The 23598-nt window shown below is 32.7% G+C and overlaps 3 protein-coding genes across 16 annotated transcripts; 2 read left to right on the top strand and 1 right to left on the bottom strand.

Annotated features, from left to right (window-relative positions):
- Positions 1–7318: 7318 nt before the first annotated feature.
- On the top strand, positions 7319–8666 carry LOC146912531 (uncharacterized). The gene is made up of 2 exons (XM_085720744.1): positions 7319–7819; positions 8292–8666. The coding sequence occupies exons 1-2, from the start codon at positions 7319–7321 to the stop codon at positions 8664–8666; spliced, it is 876 nt and encodes a 291-aa protein (XP_085576870.1).
- Positions 8667–8894: 228 nt separating this feature from the next.
- Positions 8895–9907, top strand: LOC146912530 (uncharacterized). Its single transcript, XM_085720742.1, has 3 exons — positions 8895–9003; positions 9168–9355; positions 9563–9907. Exons 1-3 carry the CDS (start codon positions 8895–8897, stop codon positions 9905–9907), a joined length of 642 nt encoding a protein of 213 aa, XP_085576868.1.
- A 7821-nt stretch (positions 9908–17728) lies between these two features.
- Positions 17729–22805, bottom strand: LOC146912529 (uncharacterized). Of its 14 annotated transcripts, none has more exons than XR_015016725.1 (9): positions 22410–22783; positions 21665–22155; positions 21521–21583; positions 20926–21008; positions 20299–20376; positions 20066–20161; positions 19917–19958; positions 19282–19449; positions 17729–18323 (listed from the first exon to the last, which is right to left on the bottom strand). XR_015016725.1 is itself a non-coding variant. In XM_085722102.1 (8 exons), exons 5-8 carry the CDS (start codon positions 20305–20307, stop codon positions 18102–18104), a joined length of 441 nt encoding a protein of 146 aa, XP_085578228.1. In that variant the 5' UTR covers positions 20308–20376; positions 20926–21008; positions 21521–21583; positions 21665–21845; positions 22410–22805; the 3' UTR covers positions 17877–18101. The 14 variants fall into 14 exon arrangements, 6 of the variants coding, with proteins under 6 accessions (XP_085578228.1, XP_085578226.1, XP_085578230.1 ...); XR_015016726.1 differs by having other exon boundaries at positions 20066–20191; positions 21665–21848; XR_015016727.1 differs by having other exon boundaries at positions 21665–21848.
- Between the last annotated feature and the right edge of the window lie 793 nt (positions 22806–23598).

Raw genomic sequence — 23598 nt, 5'->3', positions numbered from 1 at the left:
AATTAACCTTAAATCCCATATTCCATTTATTCTTTCCTTTATTAATTCTCAACGGTTTAGAGCCCATTTAACCCTTTAATTTAAATTTTAAAATCTTGATGTTTTCATCAAAACAGAGCAATTTTTTTCCATTTGGATTCTTTTTTTTTTTTTGGTTTGACTTTAAGGAATCAAGCGTTCTCCTTAATTAAAACCAAAAAACTCTAAAGAAGCATGATTGTTGTAGTATTTTAAAATTACTACCAATCAGATTTATTAATAACAATGATGATGATTTCCTCAAAAAAAAAAAAAAAAACAATGATGATGATAATAGTAGGATAACAAAAATTGACATGAAATCAAACTGAAGGCGCATAACCTTGCATAGTTACAACCAAACTTATAAATATGAACTAAAACTTGCGAACTATGAAACAGTAGAGATCTGTGACTATGAAATCGTTCTGAATATTAAAACTGGATCATTATATGCATTTTCCATCTTATCATGAAATTCAGACATATTATGCTCGTTTTCGTCTCTTTAAAGCGTAGGAACAATCCAGAAACGACGACACTATCAACAAAAAACAAGAAACTGAAAGAAACCATAACTGCAAGTCTCACAATTCTTAACCTATAATTATTAGAACGCCAAGTTTTCTTATGATATACAGCTTTTAGAACACCACAACATAGTCACCAAGTTCGTAGTTCGCTTCGGTACGTGGTACGGGTTCGGGTACGCGGTACGCAAGTTTTAAAGAATTGGGTTCGAAGGGGGTATACAGAGTCGGTACGTTATTTGGGTTCGCGGTACGTTCTAATATATTATTCGGTACGTTGTGAATAGAATAAATTATTTAGTTAAAATATATGAGTAGAAATATTGATATCATCACTTTTTTTGTAAAAGAAAAAATATTAATATCATCACATTCATTCAAAATCCGAGCCTTGCATAATTTCCCTAGTTTTTTTTTCTTTGACAAATTTATCTTTTAATAAAAAAAATGTATTTTTCTTTTAGAATAAAATGTATTCCTACTTGAAGGAATGTACTCCTACTATTGTTAACAGCTATTTCCAAAGTAATTTAATTACTGTTTGTTTCAGTTACCTATGCATGGTTTATCAAAAAGTGTAATTACTAATGGTCGAATTTTTATACAAACCAAACTTATTTTTCCGATTACCAAGAAAGAATAATAGAAAGAAAAAGCTCTAAAAAAAAATTCAACGGGTCTGTCTCTCTCTCTCTAACCTTCAATGTCTCCAGCTTCTTCTTCTCCCCTGTTTTCATTATCTCCTTTCTTCTTCTCCCCTAAATTATTCATACAACAAATTGCTTCGTTTATACCTTTTTATGTCACAATTTTGAAATTCGTAACTGGAAAAGGGCAAATCGCAACATTTTTTCCGGGTTCATCTTCTATTTCACCGGTTCGTTGTCTTCTACGAATGCTACACGAATTTAGACGAACCCGGTTCGCAAAAGTACCGCGAACCGGTTCGCGCGAACCAATTCGCGGTTCTCTAATGGGGTGACGAATTATGTGACTATGCACCACAATACACTTCATTCTTGGGTTAATGCTTTCATTGGAGAATTGATCATTCGATATCCTCCGTCTGTGCCTTTTGTTTTGAGAACGGAATGGAAGATAAGCAATGAAACCCGCGATGGCTACTGAATAACCTCCTCTGACTTTATCAATAATAAAGCCTTTCACATTTGTATTTGTTCGCCAAATCTTGTTCAGTTTCATCAGTCGCTACATCTGTGGATCCTGCCAAATCATTAAACCTGGGAGCTGCTCGCTCTTTGATCAGTGGTTCACCGGCCACTAGATTAATGAATAATCTCTCCAAATTCTTCTTTCTGATATGTGATTCACCTGCAGCTCGATCCATGAATCCCACCTTATTCTCAAACCTGGTGGCTGGGTTGATTGGCGCTCTTGTAAGCTCATCTCGCATACAATTTTCTGGGGGGTCCCATGTCCTGCATCCACCAAGAACGTTTATTTTCCTAAGCGCAAAACTTCAGATTGCAAGGCCTTTCACTACAAAAGAAAGAAATGACACAATAACTTTGAAAACAATAATAATAGGCTTAATAGACTTTATTGGTGTTGTCGACATGTCAGTGTTCGTGTATGTGTATGTGGTCGTGCATCATAGTTAATACTTACAGAAAAAGGAATCGTTATCAACTAATTATAAGCAGCTTCAGTACAGGAACATCATATCATATAGCTTTAATATTGATATTTTAACTTTCATAATTCATTAGGTAGTAAAATGCAGAAATAAGATTTAAATCGAAATGGAAAAGTTTCATCAATATGATTCATTCATATATTTAATAACCGAAAAGGTTTGAGAAAATTTAACTGATTCAACAGAGTAATAATAATGATTAAATACTCCGAGAAAATCACCGGGAACAACAAGCATTGAGCAGAAGAAATCAAATGGTAAAACGAAAATGGAAGAAGAAGCAGAAATCACGGAAGATAAAGTGATAAGGAACAAACTAAATTGTGTAATCTATGATCTTTATCTAATTTTAACATCGTTAAAAATGTTTAATAATTACAACAAAATTCTATTGATGTTTAGTCTCCAATTTAATGATTTTGATTAATATTTCATCCGTTTTTGGTCCATGAAAATACTAAATTACAAAATTATTTGTTTAAGTGTGATAATACTAGTATTAATGCAAATGATTTCTAAAATTGTTATACAGACAGTAGTATTTAGAAAACTGTTGTAGTCACTCTATATCCGAAGACAAAAACATTTTTTTTTTTTTTGGTGACCGAGGTTTGAGCCTCGGACCTTGCGTATATTATGTATTGTCCTTACCAACTAAGTTAAGCTCACGAGGACAGACAAAAACATATATAATTGAACAAACTATATTATCAATTGTCTATGTTTTAATGTGCGTTTATTATTTGTTTTCTTTAGAGTTCGATTTACTTTATTGACCGAAGATGTAGTAAGATCAAATCAATAGTCTCAACCTTGGTTAAAGTAATTGAAGCTCTTATATACTTAACTTACGAAATTGAAACATCTTATGTTGAGTTTGGATTAGTTTTAGGTTAATATGGATTAATTTTTACCTTATGAGAGCTTTTTAATCAAAAAAGTTTGTTACTTACCTTACGAAAATAATCCTCCAAAGCTTTTTGATATTCATGAAAAGGTTAAATTAGAGAATTGTTGAAAAAGTTGAGATGCAACACTTATTTTAACTCATATGTAATTATGAATTTTAAAAAAAAAAAATGAAAGAATAAGGAGGAATTATCAAATGAAATATATAAGCACACTCACATTTACAATGAGAAAATGTGACCTTACCACAAGAAAATTTCCCCTTAAACTTGTTTAATTTTTTTTGTTATACATTCGTATATAAAGACTCCAAAACTTTATATAGTATTTTATGTGGGACTTCTTTAACTTTTATAATATATGAATAAAACTAAAAAACCTAACAATCTCACACAAATAAGTTTGTTACTTAACTTACGAAAACAATCCTCCAAAGATTTTTGATATTCATGAAAAAATTAAATTAGAGAATTGCTGATTCATAGAAATTGTCCAAAAAATGTATGAAACATAAAGGGTAATCAGTTCATAGCTTGTTCCAGCTTGTTGTACAACTCAAAGCTCTTAACTAAGTCTTTTCTTTTCCAACATTAAACTACCGTCTTCATAGTTATCATCTTGCTCTAATCCATCTAACATTACTTGAAATTATTTGGCGATAACCTTTTGTTTAATTCATCTAATGCACCCCTACATTGACAAAAATAAAACCCATTGGAAATTCGGAACCAACCATCTAGCATAACTTGGTTGTTAAATTAATAATGTAAGCTTTTGAAATACCACAAAAACACTCAAAAAAGAAGAAACATGAATCAATTTTTATAGTTTTTTCTATGCAAAACCACATGCTCAAAACTTCTTCGTGTGTGTTTGGCAACACGTTTTTAGGCTCCAAACGTGGTTTACTTTTGTCAAAAGCCATTTTGCCCATTTTCATGTTGTTTGGATGAATGAAAAAGCAAGTCTGGGAAACGTGGTTTTTGCTCCAAAACGCAGTTTTCCTGAAGCTGAGATTCGGAGCTTCTGCGGCAGATTCAACAATCACGTTTTTCTCTGAAAGTGTAATTTACCTAATTACCCATGTTCACATAAAATTATTCTTCACTTCACCCAAATTTCCATTTGCTTGTTGCCCTTTCTCTCTGGAATTCACAGCGATGCAGATCTATCTTCCCCTTGGTAACCTTGAGACTGTCACTGAATATTGAGATGGGAAAAGAATATTGAGAGATATGGGGAAGGAAATCGATTTGGTAGAAATTAAAGATACATACAAGAAATTTAAGGATCTATAAAATGGAGATCTTATTTTTTTAGAGAGATGGAAGGAGCTGTGAGCTATGGAGTGCAGCCGTGGAATGGAGTTGATTAGAAAAGAAACTGGAATGTATCTTTTGTTGATAATTGTTTTTGTCAAATTTTTTGAAAATATATTAATGTTATTTTAATTGGTGCTGAAAATATATTAATTATAACTTCTTTTTTTATGGGATTTTAAAATTAATTTTTGAAGCAATAAAAATGAGATATTTAGTTTTAAATAAAATTAAAAGGATGCTTTAAAAAAATATAATTAAAAGGATAATTTGGTCATTTTACATTCAAAATCAATTTTGATTCAAATTATCCAAACAACATCAACTCATAAGAATCACTTTTAAATAAGTTTATCCAAACATAAATCAATTCACCTCAAACTCACTTTTAACCAAAATCAATTCTCTCAAACTCAATTCTATTAGAATCAATTCTCGCCACCGCCATACCAAACACACACTTCATCAAATAGACTTACCAGCATTAATACATCCCCATTTCAAGGTTCATCTTTTTCTGAATTGCAAATTGATAATGAACTAATTTGAACATATAATCATTGGCATAAAAGAATTGGAACACAAAAGTGAATTTTATCTTAAGAACTTCTACTTATTTATTTGTTTGCCTTTTGCTTGGAATACTCTTTCATATGCAAAAAAAAATCCAAATATTATTCTTTACACATTGGCCAAACCATTATCAAACTTATCACACAAACAAAGAAAAAATCATAATAATAGTAGTATAATCTAAACAAAAAATGAGAGCCAAATCCACACGTGCTAGGTCAAATCACTTAAAGCTAGCACATGAGAAACTCTAACCATTCGGTAATGCAAGATGAAATAATGAAATTAAGTAATCAAATACATCCAATATGTTGGAACTTGGTAGGGGTCGAACGTCATAGCAAACCGTGGAATAACCTAAACGCGCCAATAAATCATGGAAGAGAAGAGAGAAGGAGTAGAAACACGAAGGAAACAATAAAACTATAGTAGCATTGTGCTTCAAAGTGCTTGCTCGCTGCATGTCGGTCTTCCTCTTACCATCAAAGCAAAAGAAGTGGTCTCGAGATTGGCTGTGGACGAATCCACAGTGGTAGCTCACAGCAGACGTACCTTCATCGTCATGTTTGACATTGATAAAAGAATGAGGAGACTATAAAAATGGTTGTGACCTAGAAGTGTTAAAGGAGAAAAAATGTTAAAGGAGAGAGATGAAGGACAATAGTAGGCATTGAAACTCTCTAATTTCAATTGAAGATGGAGGGAGAGCGGAAGTAGATGGTTTTTGAATTAGACCATAAACCAAAGATGGAGAATACAATTGTCAAACTTGCCATAATACTATGTTTGCTTTGTTATATTGTATGATAATGTTAGTAAATAGTAGTTATATTTTCGATCATTCAAACTATAGATCTCCTATTTCAAATTTATCTCATGTACCTCGAGACTTAATATGTTATTATCTTTCTTTTCACTATGAATGTCAAAGAGAAGGCCATGCATTTCCTAAGTTTCAATTCCATAATCCATTAGCGCATAATTTCCCAACCAAACAATTTACAACAACACATTGCCTAAATTATTAACAGAAAGCAAGAAACCGAAAGGAACCATAACTGCAATCAAGTCTAACAAAAAACAATTATTAACCAAAATTATTAGAAAACCAAGTTATTATATGATCTACCAAATCATTATATCATGGCAGCTGCTTGCTCTTTGATCATTGATTCCCGCCAGCCTAGATCGATGAATAGTCTGCCCAATTTCTGGGGTCCTACTCCCAGCTTCCACTAAGAATGTTTAAAACTTCAGAAGTATAAGCTAATGAAAATTGCTTTTTTGACAATGAATACTTATTGATACAAGTAAATGACGTTTTTATCCCAAGCGGTTGTTGACCACCGTTGGAAAAACCGCCGGCAGTTAACTGCCGCTGGACCCAGCGGTTGTTAACTGCCGTTGCAATGTTAATGATATGAACGCAGAAACTTCCGGTTCTAGTTCCAGAACACATGCAACACAAACATCAAATTTTAATCAAAATCTCCCAATCCTCATTTGCTCGAAAATCATCCTAATTTCTTCAAGTAAATCACAAGTAAGTTCTTTTCTTCCTATTTACATGCAATGTAGTTTGTTTAGGGTGTTAGTTTTCATAATTTTGAGCAAAATGTTAGTTTTAGGTTAGGTTAGAAAAGTGCAAATTATGCATGATTTAGATGCTTTGATAGATTGTTTATGCTGACATTGTTGTTTAGAGTAGGTTTAGGTACAATGTAGTTGAATTTGATGTTGAATTAACACTAATTGTGCTAGTATTTTAAAATGCACTTAAGGTGTTTGATGAAATGCCTAAGTGAAATAATCTTGTTTTTTTTTGTGATTTTTTTTTCCAAATATGTTAAATTTAATAATGTATATATGTTATAATTATTATAAGGTTGGATTTTGACATTTTTTGGCAAGTTTAAGAATGACATAATGTTATAAGATACGTAATTTTTTTTTTATGAAATGTCTAAGTTGATTGATTCTAAGTTTGAATTTTTATGAATGCCTAAATAAAATTTGTTACATGTTAAATGCCTTAAAAGTATATAGTTTTTAAGGAAATGCTTAGATACATTCAACTTAGGGATATGCCTAAGTAAAATTTGTTACATGTTAAATGCCTTAAAAGTATATAGTTTTTTAAGAAAATGCTTAGATACATTCAACTTAGGGATATGCCTAAGTAAAATTTGTTACATGTTAAATGCCTTAAAAGTATATATTTTTTGGCAACTTATTTGTGTTTTTTAAATTTGTTTTGAACAGATATGGCTAGGGATGAGGATGAGCGATAGCGGGTTATTAGAAAGGATAGGATGCACAAAGGTAAAGCGACGAGTACCGCTAGCGCTCGGAGAGAAAAGGAGGATCAAAATCCGTATGTCCCTAAGACTCGGAAGCGCAGGGACCCGAGGATAGTTGGAGAGGGATCACATGCACAGGTGGATTACTCCTCCCAGGTGGTTGATCCGACACCAGCGCATGATTATGCTGGGTATGCGGATGAGGGTTTTGCTGGATATGATCCGATGGAGGAGGATAGGATGTTTTATCAGCCGCAGGACGAGGCAGAGGATGAGGAGGTGGGAGATGATGAGGGGATGCCACAGGATGTTGTGGTGGATTATCTTGAGGCAGATAATCTAGTTCCTGAGGGTGAGCCTGAGCCTCAGACTCAGCCACGACGTCGTCGTGTTCCGTTCATACCATCGTATCCTATTGGAGGGCCTCCCTTTTATGGAGGACCTGAGACCACGTCACTATTGTCTGACTATGCGAGACACGTGGCGAACCCTCTTTGGTTGAACCATCATAATGTAAGTGTTTAAATTGTTTAAAATTCTTTAAATGCTTTAAAGTGATTATTTAAAATAATGTAGCGTAAATGTTTTAATTATTTAAAAGAATGTAGCTTAAGTGATTTAATTATTTAATATTATGTAGCGTAAGTGATTTAATTATTTAAAAGAATGTAGCGTAAATGTTTTAATTATTTAAAAGAATGTAGTGTAAGTGTTTTAATTATTTAGTATTATGTAGCGTAAGTGATTTAATTATTTAATATTATGTAGCGTAAATGTTTTAATTATTTAAAAGAATGTAGCGTAAGTGATTTAATTATTTAATATTATGTAGCGTAAATGTTTTAATTATTTAAAAGAATGTAGCGTAAGTGTTTTAATTATTTAATATTATGCAGCGTAAGTGATTTAATTATTTAATATTATGTAGCGTAAGTGATTTAATTATTTAAAATAGTGACAATGTCTTAATTAATTTGAATTTCAGATGTGGTATGATGAAGCGGGTTACAAGAGTATAAATGCAGGGAAAAGGATGAAAGAGCTTGATAAGCCGGAGGCGGGTTTGAGGTGGTTTTGGGAGCATGTAGAGGGGTCTGGCCTATATGATTTGATATACACCGGGTATTCGACTGTGACCCATGCCATGATACGTGCTATGTGCGAGAGGTGGCACACGGAGACCAGTAGTTTTCATCTACCTGTGGGGGAGATGACGATTACTTTGGACGATGTGCATAATCTCCTACACATTCCTATTCACGACCGCATGCTGGACCATGACGAGGCAATGGATCGGGACCGTTCGATTGATTTGATGACTAGGTTGTTGGGCATGTCAGATGCTAATGCTAGGGCTTAGGTTAGGAATGAATTTGCTGGTCATATTAGTTATCCCTCACTGTAGCGGGTTTATGAAGACCACCTGACAGAGGCTAGACGGCTTGAGGAGCCACAGAAGAGGGAGGACCTGCAGGAGAGAACGAGGAGGAGGGTGTGGTGTGTGAGGGGTTTCCTTCTATATCTCGTTGGTTATGCGATGTTCACTAACAAAACGAACACACACATCGACTTGATATATCTTGATTGTATGGCGGACTTGCAGGAGATTGGGAAGTGGTCATGGGGAGGGATGACTTTAGCTTACCTTTACGATTATCTGGATGATTCTATTATCCTGAATAACAGAATGATGGCTGGTTGTATGACTCTTTTTATGGTAATAATTTAATATTTAACTTCATTTCTTTATGAATTTATTTTATAAATTTTATTATCATGTTAGATTATTTTATAATGTTTTAGATTTATTGAATATTTAACTCGAATAATTATTTTTGTGTATTATTTATTTTGTTGCAAGGATGGATTTTGGAGCATTTGTCAGGTCCGTACCCAAGGAAGCCTAACGCGGGTTGGAAGCCGGAGAGACCATGTGCTAGGAGATGGCTTACTAGCAGAGGGCATGAAGATTTGCACCATTACCTTTTACGCCTGGATCGCTTAGAGGTGGATAACGTCAGGTTTTCTACTTATGGTGATCACAGAGAGGTGCGCACATTTCAGCTTCTGTGCACTTACTCGAGATGGCTGATGTGCGGGAAGGAGAGGGTGTACCGTCATTTACCTGAGCATGTAAAGAGGCAATTATCCTTTGTACAGGACGTTCCCAGACATCCGTCTTTTGTCGTTCAGGTGCCTACGCAGTTGCTGACCACTGTGTTGATGAACGCTCAGGCGTGGTTATTCACTGCTTAGGGAGATGGGTGTGAGAGAGCATGGCATCATGCGCCTGGCTACATGGCTTGGTATGCCAAAGTCTCTCACCCTCGTATTCTCCCACCTGATGAAGGATCTCCTCACAGGCCAGCGAAAGTGGAGATGATCATAGAGGAGGAGCATGCCAGGGAGATGCCTGACACACTGACGATCCTCCGGAATGTGGTGCATATAGATGATGATATTGTGGCCAGGCAAGCCGAGATGACTAAAGAGGAGATTGTCCAAAAGGTGATGCGGATAGCCGGTACTGGTCGCCCTGCCCTTACTTATCAAATTGCCAGGCGGCGCAGGGGGCCGAGGCATGCTAGGCAGCAGGGTTGATTATGATTAGGCTTTTTTTTATGTACTTTTTGACTGTGTTGTATAATTATGACATGTTCCGTACATTTTGGTACTTCTATGACATTTTCCGACATACCTTTATATTATTTCTTGCGTTTTAATTTTATCTGTTAAATATTATTTTGTACGTACGTTTTAATTTCCCGACATGTCCTGGTTCTTTAGTTTAATTTGCAATTGGAAGCAAAAACAGGAAAAAATCTCCTGGATAACTAGTGCAGACAACACTGGTCTAGTTTACTAGTGTGAACGACAGTTAACTGCCGCTGGTGGCCAGCAGTTGTTAACTGTCGGCGTATCATTGAGCGGTTGTTAACTGCCGCTGGAGGCATTTTAGTATTTTACTTGTGTCAATAGGAAGTTTTCATTGTTAGAAAAGCAATTTTCTAAGCTAATTTAACTCGTGCAAGAAGTTTTTTTACAAAATTCAAGGCCAACTTTTTTCACTAAAAGAGAATGTCAGATGAAAATTTTTGTACAATCTAATTTAACTCGTGCAAGAAGTTTTTTTACAAAATTCAAGGCCAACTTTTTTCACTAAAAGAGAATGTCAGATGAAAATTTTTGTACAATTATTATTATTATAAAATTTTTGTACAATCTAATTTAACTCGTGCAAGAAGTTTTTTTACAAAATTCAAGGCCAACTTTTTTCACTAAAAGAGAATGTCAGATGAAAATAAAAGAGAATGTCAGATGAAAATTTTTGTACAATTAATATTATTTATAAAATTTTTGTACAATCTAATTTAACTCGTGCAAGAAGTTTTTTACAAAATTCAAGGCCAACTTTTTTCACTAAAAGAGAATGTCAGATGAAAATAAAAGAGAATGTCAGATGAAAATAACTCGTGCAAGAAGTTTTTTTACAAAATTCAAGGCCAACTTTTTTCACTAAAAGAGAATGTCAGATGAAAATTTTTGTACAATCTAATTTAACTCGTGCAAGAAGTTTTTTTACAAAATTCAAGGCCAACTTTTTTCACTAAAAGAGAATGTCAGATGAAAATTTTTGTACAATTATTATTATTATAAAATTTTTGTACAATCTAATTTAACTCGTGCAAGAAGTTTTTTTACAAAATTCAAGGCCAACTTTTTTCACTAAAAGAGAATGTCAGATGAAAATAAAAGAGAATGTCAGATGAAAATTTTTGTACAATTAATATTATTTATAAAATTTTTGTACAATCTAATTTAACTCGTGCAAGAAGTTTTTTTACAAAATTCAAGGCCAACTTTTTTCACTAAAAGAGAATGTCAGATGAAAATAAAAGAGAATGTCAGATGAAAATTTTTGTACAATTATTATTATAATATTATAATTATAATTGCAAATATTTATAATATTATAATTATAATTGCAAATATAATTATAATTATAATATTATAATTATAATTGCAAATATATTATAATTGCAAATATATTCTTAATCCACAATAATTCTCCTCCGTCAACTCTACAATCATGTATTACCCATTAGTGTATAAAGACTCAAAAACTCTCTAAAGTATTCTATGTGGGACTTCTTACTTTTAAAATATAACAATATATCACATATTTCAAATGTTCAAAAGAAATGGAAAATCAACTTTTGATCTAACATCATGCCAACAAAACAAATATTCACAATTACTAAGTTGTAGAGAAGTCATTTTTCACCCTAAAACAATCCATAATCAACCACAAATACACAAAAAATGCAACTAATTATATATTTGTGCTCGTCATTGATGATGAATCTAGTAATTATCAAAACTTGTAATTGTGGATTCTAATATAGAACTATAGATACACTATACAATACATCATGCTGATCAACTAACTAGAGGCACACATATCGAATCCACAACTCACAGAATCCACCACAGAAACGCACAAAATTTCTTAGCTAGCTACTCAAGTTCAAGGAAAGGAAGAAATGAGTATATTCAGTATAGCCATATAGAAGCATCGTTTATAACTTTAATTTTGTTATTTTTACTTTCATAGATTATAATTCAATTATTTCATTTTTTTCAATTTTTACCCGTGCCCACGCGTAAGGGTCGTGTCCGGCTGATGTTTGTTCTTCATAGATTGATGTGGATTAGTTCATCAATATGATTCATTCATATATTTAAAATGTGATAAAATAATTCATACTCAATCACGAAAATTCAACAAACTAATAATAATGAGCGAATATGGCTGTGTAGCAACAAGAATTGAGTAGCGGAAATCAAGGTAAAGCATAAAGACTCTTAATTAAAGAGTGAAAGAGAGATCAAGATCGATACATGGAGAAATAATTGCTCTTAGACTCCTGGTGATGCAGCTTCTTTCATCATATTATCCCAAACCATGCTTCCTTCTTCAACTGCTTCAGAAACCTTTCTTTTCCTTGCCATTATATATGAATACTTATAAGTTTTTAATGTGATTTTTTTTGAAGGAGAGTGAGTGAACCTATGAACTAGTTTAGTTTTTACTACTACAAAATACCCCCTTTAATAGCATTCATTTGGGGCTTTAATAGCGCTTGTGAAGCGCTAAGAAAGCCCCGCTATTATAGGTCAGAACCCCTATAATAGCGCTTTGAAAACGCTATTATATAGCAGCGTTTCAATAGCGCTTTCAGAAAAGCGCTAATAAAGCCTTTTTTTTTTCTATTTTTAACATATGTTTCTTAGCGTTTTCCAGAAACCGCTATCATAACTACCCTCTTTAATAGCGCTTTTCTTACCATCTTTAATAGCACTTTAAGAAAAGCGCTAATAAAAGTCCCAATATTTTTATTTTATAAATTAAATCTACAACCAAAAGCTTCATAATAATATACTGACTTGACAAAAAATATATATACAGATCAGAAACACTAGTAATCCATTAATAGAAATAAACAACAATAATGTGTTGATCAAAAACTTAATTACAAAAGACATCTAATGTACACTTGCATAAAAATGCAAAGTATATATGTGCACAGTACGAATATATGAACAATTACAAGTCTAATGTAACTTAGAAAACCTTGGCTTTTTTTCTCCAATTTTCCATACTAATTCGAACCTCGCGATGAACGATGACTCCAATGTAACTGACAAAACCTTGGCTTTCTTCCCCAACTAGTTGACCTCGAGCATTCCAACGAACCTGAAGTAAGATTGCATGGTATACAAAATGAATTCAGCAATGCATTAACAAGTCCAAAAAATCTCCATAAGGGACATGAGAAATTAAACAAATTCCATAAAGAATACATGTTCCGAAGGACCAAACAGGACCTAATATATACCAAAGTTACTTATCCTATAGAAATAGAACCAATAAGGTAGAGTCCAGAAGACAAAAATTCAAACTTTTATTGGCCATCAATAACCTTTTAAATAGTTGCTTTATTGTTAAAAGAACAATGGCACAATCATATTATGGTACGTACAAAAAATGTTAGCAATATCATCTTACCTTAAGATATCTTGCAAGTTCATTGGCATGTAAAATGTTAGCAAGCTTAGACGGACCATATGCCTTCCATCTGTCAAAACTGTTTAAAAAAAAAGCAAAAATAAAGAATTATAAACTATATTTATGCTTAATTTCTACTTTCAACTAAGGTTTGCACAAGTTATTTCTTTAATAAATGGTAAAATAAAGTCAAACTATTTTTATATAACTATAAGATGTTCTCTTAAGCTATCATGGAGAGCTTATGGAAATAAGTTGAAAATAGCTTGTCGACATGTCATAAGCTTTTTCTATAAGTTCTCACTCTCAACATAAAGCTCTTTTCACACATAATTGGAAGATTGAATAAACAAAGAAAGATTGATCTTACAAATTGGAAGCAAACTTCACATTTGAAAGAGTTAACTCTTTAAAACAAGGCTCGTGATATGGATGCTTCCCTGAAAAAGAAAACTTGGACCAACAAAGAAAATTCAGATATAGATTGAAAAAGCGTCAAAATCAATACTTTGTACACACTATACACCACAGAAACATGTATAATTTTACATGCCATCAACACTTTACAGTTTACATGACTTTAAGCAGCCACCAGAAACAACAAAAAACTATTAAGTGTGATTTTGATCATAGTAGTCAACATATATTTGAGCATTACCAATCATAACCTGAAGCTCACTCGCTCAGTACGTACCTTAGGACGCATGGCTGGAAAGAAGCTAAGGATCAAAGCTGATGCACCAAAACAGAACCCCAAAATTCTGCAGCATCTTAGCAACAACAAAAACTGATCACGCTAGGATCGATAGCGAAAAATGAATAGCAAAATTATGCCACATAACACCAACTCAGATCATTTAAAATTGGGAAATGTTAACCAGTGCCCCCAGGGCACTGGTTAAGGCAGCAAATATAGTAGTTTTTGCATCGAAAACTATGTAATCAATTACTCAAAAGTTAAAAAAGTGTCTTTTTTAATTTAATTTTTCCTTTTTTAGATGCCTTAACCAGTGCCCCGGGGGCACCGGTTAACTCAACCCTTTAAAATTTAGTAAATACAAACTAGTATGAACTTACTTTGCAGCCCACCCTGATCCTTAATTCTTCTCCAGGACTGTCATGCAAAATAAAATAGAAAAGTGTATAATGTTATGCCTAGGCAACATCTGTAGTCCACTGCATAAAACTATGATGTGAACTTAATAATGCACTTACTCTAAAATGTCAACTTGTGCAGAGAATATAATACAATGATTTGTGAATTAATGAGATTATTCAAGAATAAACTATTAAGAGGCATGTAGCATATACAATATATGAGAAATTGATAAAATAGAATAATATATCAATAGAAGCATGAATTTCATATTCTCATCACAGTCTCCTATATGACATGTCCACAAATATAGGTAGGTCCCATTATTTACTAACTTTGAAACACATAAAGGGTGACTATACCTCATCAAATCTAACGAGAGTGACAAACTATACTTCATATAAGTTAAGAAAGAAACCAGACCATTTTATAGTAAAAACTTACTGGAACAATGAACAGTTCGTTTGCGTGTGTCTATTGTACAAATTTATGAAGCATGGACACGGACATCGGACACGACGTAGACATATTTTTTAAACTTATATAATTCAATATAAACATATGTGTCAGTGTCGTGTCGGTGTCAAACACAATACATATCCGACACTGAGATACGCCTAATCCGAGGAATATTTGTGCTTCATAGTATCTAATTAGCTATGAAATTGTAATTAATAACAAATACTTACAAAGATGTCAATGAAGGACAAAAGTACATTAACATATGAAATAATAAGTTGTATAAAGGCCAGAGAATAATATTAAATTTCAAGGCTATTATTCACATTCAAAATTTCTCAAGTAGTAGATCAATGATGACTATATATACAAAAAAAAAATATTGAAGAACCAAGACTTTTAAGAATCCTACGCTGTTCAATTACCTATACATGACCACCACATTATTTTTGTATGAGTTTCAGGTTCTCAAATTAAAATTAAACACATAAAAACATAATTGTACATCAATACTTGTTTTTCTTAACTAAAAAAAAACACTACACAGCATATTCAATAACAAATTTTCAAAACATCCACACACAAAATTTCATTTCACGTGTTTTCTAATTCAACCCCAAAAAAATTGAAACAAAAAAAAATGCAGAGAGACCTTCCTGTAGCATTCTAAATAGACCATAGCATGTTGGTTTTCTTAGATTTGACCTTAAGAACAGATGAGTAGTATAAACATACCTTACATGATTTACCTTTCGTTGTATGAGGCAGATCTGGGTTATGATTCGTGTATGAATCAGAATTCGGGTTTGAAATTCGATGAGCTCTAAAATTGATTTGGTTTTCAACGAATCCTGGGTTCAATCCATGGAAAGCTTCTTGATTTTAGGGTTTTAATGGGTTTGTAAGTGAGGGTGAATAACAATGAAAGAAAAGAGGGATTTCAGATGGTGAGTTCTAAGTTCATGGGTGAGAGACAACAAAAGAGAAGAAGGGTTTCAGATTGAACCGGAATAGGAAGAAGAAGGGTTTCAGAGGTAGTGGGTTTTCTTTGTGGAAGATGGGTTTATGAGTTTTGAAGGCAAAATTAATAAGCTGCGTGTTTTTTATTTTATTTTGATATACAACCACTTAATAGCGCTTTTGCAAAAGCGCTAACAAACGGTACCTTTTTAATAGTGTTTATCTCAAAGCGCTATCTAACCCAGTTTTTAACATGTTTTTCTTAGCGTTTTCTGAAAAGTGCTATAACAGGTCTATGAGTTGCATTTTTAATAGCATTTATTCATAAGCGCTATTAAAATTGTGCTATTAAAAGCCAAAATTGTGGTCGTTTAAAGTTGAACAAGTCATGCTAATTAGTTTTATTCCTTTCTTTGTTTATAATTTATGGCGTATGTTATATGTGTGTGAGTGTGTGTAAACATTTGGCAATTTCTTAGACTTTGTAATTGGTGCAAGGTTGTTTGACTTGGATAAAGGGCATACATATATTTCAGTTATGTGATTTCATACATACTTCATCATATTCTATGTCAATAGTGTAGTTCTGAATTGGTCATTGCCACTTTCAATCTTTTTATATGATACAAAACTAATTATGTGTGATCTATGATCTTTTAGCTATAAAAATTTCTTTTGATTTATGTCATGTTTGGATAAACAAGTTAATTATCGTGCTAATAACGGCTTATATAGAAGTTATTTCTATAATAAAAGGTAAAATAAAGTCAAACTGTTTTAATATAAACAATAAATAAATGTTGGGTTAATTAAGTTTTTAGTCCCAATAAATATACCGAATTTCATTTTTAGTCCTCATAAAAGAATTTGACATTTGGTCCCTATAAAATTTTTCAGCACGTAGTTTTAGTCCCTGTTAAATTAAAATTTGTTTAATTATGACTAAAATTTTAAATTTTTCAATGATTTTTTACATACTTGTTTAAAACATTATAAAACGCTCCGCCGCAATAAGTTAGCTCAAAATTTTATTTTTTTGTCCAAATTAATGTTATTTTTATCTTGAATTTTTTGCGTTTAAAAAAAATATATATCTAATTCATTACATGTTAAAAAATTTTAATTTTTTTATAAAAGTGATTATTATAATATTTTTAACATGTCTGTTAAAAATCATTTAAAAATATAAAAGTTTAAGTATAATTAAACAATTTTTAATTTAACAGGGACCAACACATACTTTTAGTCCTTGTAAAATTAAAATTTGCTTAATTGTGATTAAACTTTTATATTTTTGAACATATTTTTTACATACTTATTTAGAACATTATACAAAGTTCCTCCGCAAAAAAGTAACTCAAAATTTTATTATTAAGTCCAAATTTTCATTAATATACTACAAGAAAAACTGCATTTTGCGACTTTTAAAAACGCTGATTGCGACTGTTAGAAGGGTCGCAAATGTACATTTGCGACTGTTCCCCAACAGTCACATTTGTTGGGGTCGCAACAGTCATTTGCGACCCTTCCTAGAACAGCCACTCCAACTGCCGCAACAAGTGCTGCGACAGTTGCCAACCGTCGCAAAGGAGCGTTTTAATTTAATTTAAAAGGGCTTGCGACCCTTCAAAACAGTCGCAGATGTTAAGTTTTTTTAAAAAATAAAATAAAGGCTTGCGACCCTTCAAACAGTCGCAAATGTTAAGATTTTTTAAAAAAAAAATTAAAAAATGAATGGGGCAGTTTTTGTTGCCAATTTAAATAAATATATTAATAAATACATAAAATAAAAAAAATACATAACTAAAAATAGCAAGACCATCACATAAAATGTGCCTTAACTAACATCCTTAATAATTGTTTTCTCATTCAACTAAATAAAAGTTTAAGTTTTAACACAAGGTAGGCTAAGCCTCTACGTCATCCATGCTTCAATCCCAGAAGGCACTTGGGTGAGGAGAAGTGTCAGATTTAACAACTTAAGCTATAGAAATATTGGTTGATATTTGAATGCAGCAAACAGAAATCTATGTAACACTATTTTTATCAAGTTTTTATACCTTGATTTGACAAATTCACAACACTCTCAGCCTATGTAAAACTAGGGAACCAATAAATAACCAAAATCCTTATGTCATTACCTGCCTCTTGAGGAGAAAGCTATATATTTGGTCATCACAATCTTCTTGACCAATGACATTATTCACAGCTTAAGCATTAGATAGCAGCCACACACACACACTCACATGTGAACCTAACCTAGTGCCATCTGAATGTGACATGCCTCCTAAAGGACTTTTAGATGTAGATCTTCTGACGCGACTTGAGCTGCTCGGATAAGGTGATGTTCTGCTACACTCATGTGACAAAGACCTATCTTTTCTCTCCTTAGGCATTTTAAATGTTCTGAACTGAATTGAGTGAAGTAGAAGCTGCATACAGATAGCATCAACATCAGAAATTTAGCGAAACTGAATTTGCTTTAAAACTTATGTTTCACACATCAAACATCAATGCCAAAACAAATCCTATAATTAGACATCAAATGCAGACAAATGTATCTATCAATAAACAAATGTATCTATCAATAAACTACCCTTAAGATAACTCCATGATTCCTTAGTTTCTAAAAAATATTACAAACAAATGTATCTATCAATAAACAATACTCCCAAAAGCTGAAGCTTTTAATCTGAAGAACAATGAACGGTTTCATAGAACTGGTTAATTGCACGAGTTTATTAATAAAGGTTAACTTATTCCATTGAAGAACATAATTCAGCTCAACAGATTTCTGCATTACTATACACTATATAATATACAAAGTATTGACAACTAATATTAAGTAAACCACAGAAAGTTTATTATGATCAGGCCAAATCAAGGATGAATTGTGTAAGTGCAGATTTGACGACTGACACATTTATGCATATAATGTGCATTTATACATAAGCATAGAAGGAGCATTTATGTTATAAACACATGTTTAGCCAAACAGGGCCCAAAGCAAACAACATCAAAATTCAATTTTCATTATGCTCACCTCAAAACAGAGACTCAAATCAAAATCTGAAGAAAAAAAAATCATAGGAGTAAAAGATTTAATCCATTTTCATCAAACAATCCAAGAGATTCAATAGGTAATAGGCATTGAACTTCAAAAAGAATCCAGTAACATAATTCGCTGCACTAGGAAGATAACCACAACCCAATTCGCGGGTACCAAATTCAAGTGCTTTGGCATCTTAGTAAGAACATAAACTAAAGAGTTGAAAAAAAAAGTGAAATAGCAAAAAATTAACCAAAATCAGAAAGTGGAGAAATTACACAAATGTCTTATATAATGATGCAACTAATCAGATGCCAAAGTTATAGAGGCAATGTTTTTACCCTATGTAGAAGAATTAATGGCACCTGATGACGGTTCACTAACTTCATTATTTTCATCTGTAGATGGCTTAGTGGCAGCTTGTCTGTCATCATCGGCAAACATATCAAAATCATCCGTGTTCCCAAATATTCCTTCTTCTCTTGCCCTGACCAATTTCTCATATCCATCTGAAAGAAAGAGATTGTAAAACGCATAAGCATTAGTAATTGGTGCTCCTATAAAAACATGTAGCATTCCTTGATTTTCAGTCCTTGTAAATCTATACGTTGATATCATTATTCATGGAAGATGAGACAAGAAAAATATTGAGATTAACTAATGCCCAGGACCAACTTCCCCGAAGTTTAAAGCTTAATGTGATGGTCCAAAAAATAACTTTCTTATTATAACACTGATGGTACGGCAAAATATTTCATTTCACATCCCGACCATAATACCAACACAAGTGGAATAGAATTATGTCATTAAAATACATGGCTAAGTTATAAATTAACCAGCATATTCCATCGTGTTAATAAAGTAACTCATATCACAATGTTTTGTGAGTCACAAAACATAAAAGTAAAGGTGTGAATACTTATACAACAATTAAACATAATAAAAATAAAGCAAAGGCATGATGTAATACACTGACCTGCTTCACGCTCAAAAACCTCTTTATGTTCATGATAAACATCTGCAATAAACACAAACAAACAAACAGAAAGAAGCCAATATTAAGCATCATGTGGTAAAAACAAATTTAGAAGCACATCAAGCTGGACAACACAAAGACAAAGGTACCATCAGGCTGTCATTCTTTAAAATCAATCTCTAAACCTGCAGAGACATGCATCGAACCGAGGAGGCAAGGAAATGGATCGTGCATTCGAAAGACATCTATTGGACAAAGCAGAGAAGCAGGTATCTCTTATGACAGCGGAAGAAAGAGTTCAGACTGGTTTTCCAATTATGTGATGAAAAGAAGAGAGAAGAAGTCTGAGAGCAAGAGAAAGAAGTGGAGTAAAAGTAGTTACCTTATGCATGCATGTTTTTTATTGTTAGGCGCAAGAAATTCGAAACTTTGTGATGCCATCCATATTTACCCCTATGATCTGCAACTATGTAGACAGACTTAAATATGTATTTGAATGTCATCAACTGTTCTCAACATTTTTGGCTAGGTTTGTTCATGGTTCAGTTCATAGTATAAACTGAACTGCAAAAAATTGAAAAATATTTTAGAAAAACCAAACTGAACTGAACTTTGTTAATTCCAAATTGAACCGAACTGCTTTAGTGCATTCATATTTCAACTTCTAAACCAAACATCTTTTGTAACCAAACTGATGCTTTGTTCCGAATTAGCTCAAGAACTTTTTATTTTGTAAATTGAGATCAAATTTGGATTGCACAATTGGAAAATATGAGTGTTTCACAACAGTTTTTAACATACACTCAGAGTGCTTCTATTACATGCATGATTCCTAGACAGCACCTTTGTTAAGTCCCTCTACCATAATGAAACTTTTTGAGTGTTTCTACATCCATGATTTCGCTAAAAAGTTTGATCCCAAACAAAGAATAAAAAATATAGTAATCTCATAATAGATATAATTTTTTACCATAGTTTACTATGAAACACTATAGAAAAGAGTCCTTACCCTACAGCACAGCCTTGTATACAGAATAGAGATTATACATGAGATGAAAACAAATGGATAGGTGGATGTACCAACTAAGCACCCTGCACCAAAGACTAGTTAATCTACTATCTAAGAAATGCCAAATTCTACTAAGCAGCTAAACTAAAACAAATAAAAGTTACATAATATGAATTGACATTGATGTGATGCAGCTATCTATCACTATAGCACATGTCAACAAATAATAAAACATTAACTAAAACTCATCAATCATTAAAACTTCGTTATTAATGAGTTCACGACATTTCAGACAAATAATTAACTGCAATTAAATCAATCAAAATCATATACTGTACATCTCAGTTGGCTATAAAAAGATTCATTCAAGCTATTCAAAACATTGATAATCAAGATATCATTGGCCACTCACTCAATCTGTGACCCTGAGAACAACCAATTTATCGATAACCCGTGCCCGTTTCACACATCATATATTCATTTCATTCACAGATAGGAAAAAAAAAACTCATGTTTTGAAAGAAAAAAGGGGCAAATTCAAAGAGGAATATATTATATAACTAAACAAAAAGTAATTTTATGTGAGTTGGCATACCTAATTATCATTACTACCAGAAGCAAGTTATCTGTCATCACAAGACCATTCCTATCCACATACCTATCAAGTTGAAGGATAAAAATTGCCATCAAACAGGAATTAGTGCTAGTTTAATGTGTATTCAGAAAATTATTTTTTTACCTCAAACTTATGGCTAACAGGCTTGCCAATAGGGTGACTTGAAACTCTCATGTCATGTTGAAGTATGTTCCTATCCATACTTCCTGAAGCCAAATATGCGAGAGTTCCATGTGCCATCTCTATTCACAATCATCAGAGTATATTTGAGGTGTTGTTGATGCTGCAAAGTTGCAGAATCCATCTTCTAAAACAAATATCTTGTTAATGCATATCATCATGAACTTTTAACCAGATAGATATAATAAGCCCCTCATGGTTACAATATTAAGAGACCAATATAAATTGGAACTGGCATGAACAAATTTCCAATGTTAAAGAAAGTATGAATGCTCTAAATGTATATATGCATAACATAACAATATATAAATCCATTCTCAAAACTTTACAAATTTTACTCCTGAAATCTCAACAAACCATTTAAAAGGCAAATATATCACACATAAAGGCATGACGGTAAATGGTTCTCTCTGTTTTGTTGTCTTCGTTTTTCACTGAACAAAAATAAATTGAAAATAAATTAAGAATTGATAGTACTGCATGTTCAGCATAGAACATTGAATCCTTGACACACACAAAAAATTATACTATAACAACACTGAATCCTTGACACACACAAAACTAATACCCAACCAAAGTAAAATTGGGGAGGATAAGGGAACAATTTTTTTTAGGATTTTTATGGGATTTGAGCAATAACACAAATGAGAAATTGAAGCTAGTGAAAGAATTAAATTATAGGACAAACCTGCGTTTTTCGGCAACGATGGGGGAGACGATTAACCTTTCAGTTTCTACAGACGGCGGGAAAGAACTTGCCTCACGATGATGGGAGACGACGACGAAAGATTCCGGCGTACGGTGGGAGACAAAACTGATGACGAGAGAGAAGTGTTGAGGTTCAAGTAGGGGTTAGGTTTTGTCATGAGTTCCGATTTTGGGGGTTAGGTTTTGGGTTCCGATTGATTGAGAGTGAGAGTGAGATGGAGATGGAGATGGAGATTCTGAGTGAGAGTGATTGAGAGTACCAAACTGTAGAAAGAGATTTGAGACTGAGATTTGAGAGTGGGGTTTTGGGAAAGTGAGAAAGGGGGGGAACGAAAATTTGGTAAAGAGGGGAATGAAAATATACAACGCGCCTTCTAATTAATTAACAAAAAAAATCTGCGACGGTTCACCCTAACAGCCGCAACAACTGTTGCAAAAATGCACTTTGAGGCAGTTGCAAGGTAAGGGTCGCAGATGAAGTGTCGCAATTTGCAGTTTTTCTTGAAGTGTCGCAATTTGCAGTTTTTCTTGAAGTGTCGCAACAACTGTTGCAAAAATTCATATTTAATTCATTACATGTTAAAAAACTAAAAGATTTTATAAAAGAGTGTCTTACGATGTTATGAACATGTCTGTAAAAAAATCTTTCAAAAATTTAGAAGTTTAAGCGTAATTACATAAATTTAAATTTAACAGGGACTAAAAACACTAACGGAAAATTTTGTAGGGACTAAAAAATGTGATTTGTTTTTATAGGGACTAAAAACAAAACTTCAGATATTTATTGGGACCAAAAACTTAATTAACTCATAAATGATTCATAAGTAGACACAATTGATCAAACTTTTGTAATCAATCATGAGTTTTTCTGTTTGTTTATATATCTATTTTACTTAGAGCTGGACATGTTTTCTACCAATCGAATTTATGGTAAGGTCTAAGCAATGGCCTCAATCTTGTTTAACGTAATTGAAGCTCTTCGAAACTTCAGTTGAGTTTGGACCACTTTAGGTCAATATGGATTGGTTTCTAACTGATCGAATATATGGTAAAGTCTAAGCAATGGCCTCAACCTTGTTTAACAAAACTCATTGCCATTTTTTTAAAAATTAAGAAAGTTTATATAGTGTAATTATGAGTATTAAAAAAAACAAACTATATAGTGTAAT

The sequence above is a fragment of the Medicago sativa genome, chromosome 6, assembly GCF_051527215.1.
Source record: "Medicago sativa cultivar Bolivia chromosome 6, Bolivia_mono, whole genome shotgun sequence".
NCBI lineage: Eukaryota > Viridiplantae > Streptophyta > Magnoliopsida > Fabales > Fabaceae > Medicago > Medicago sativa.
Note: the sequence above shows the minus strand (reverse complement) of the source record. Positions and strands in the feature narration are given on the sequence as shown.

What these genes read in the sequence shown, in the direction of transcription:
- LOC146912529 (XM_085722102.1), bottom strand. An exon ending in GGTTTTTGAGCGTGAAGCAG is followed by an intron (nt 19,450 to 19,916) that starts GTCAGTGTATTA and finishes TCTTTCTTTCAG; the next exon opens with ATGGATATGAGAAATTGGTC. An exon ending in CATTAATTCTTCTACATAGG is followed by an intron (nt 18,324 to 19,281) that starts GTAAAAACATTG and finishes ATCTGTATGCAG; the next exon opens with CTTCTACTTCACTCAATTCA.
- LOC146912531 (XM_085720744.1), top strand. Translation starts at nt 7,319, where the DNA reads ATGCACAAAGGTAAAGCGACGAGTACCGCTAGCGCTCGGAGAGAAAAG. An exon ending in TTTGGTTGAACCATCATAAT is followed by an intron (nt 7,820 to 8,291) that starts GTAAGTGTTTAA and finishes TTTGAATTTCAG; the next exon opens with ATGTGGTATGATGAAGCGGG.
- LOC146912530 (XM_085720742.1), top strand. Translation starts at nt 8,895, where the DNA reads ATGGCGGACTTGCAGGAGATTGGGAAGTGGTCATGGGGAGGGATGACT. An exon ending in GAATAACAGAATGATGGCTG is followed by an intron (nt 9,004 to 9,167) that starts GTTGTATGACTC and finishes TTTTGTTGCAAG; the next exon opens with GATGGATTTTGGAGCATTTG. An exon ending in CTTATGGTGATCACAGAGAG is followed by an intron (nt 9,356 to 9,562) that starts GTGCGCACATTT and finishes TTCACTGCTTAG; the next exon opens with GGAGATGGGTGTGAGAGAGC.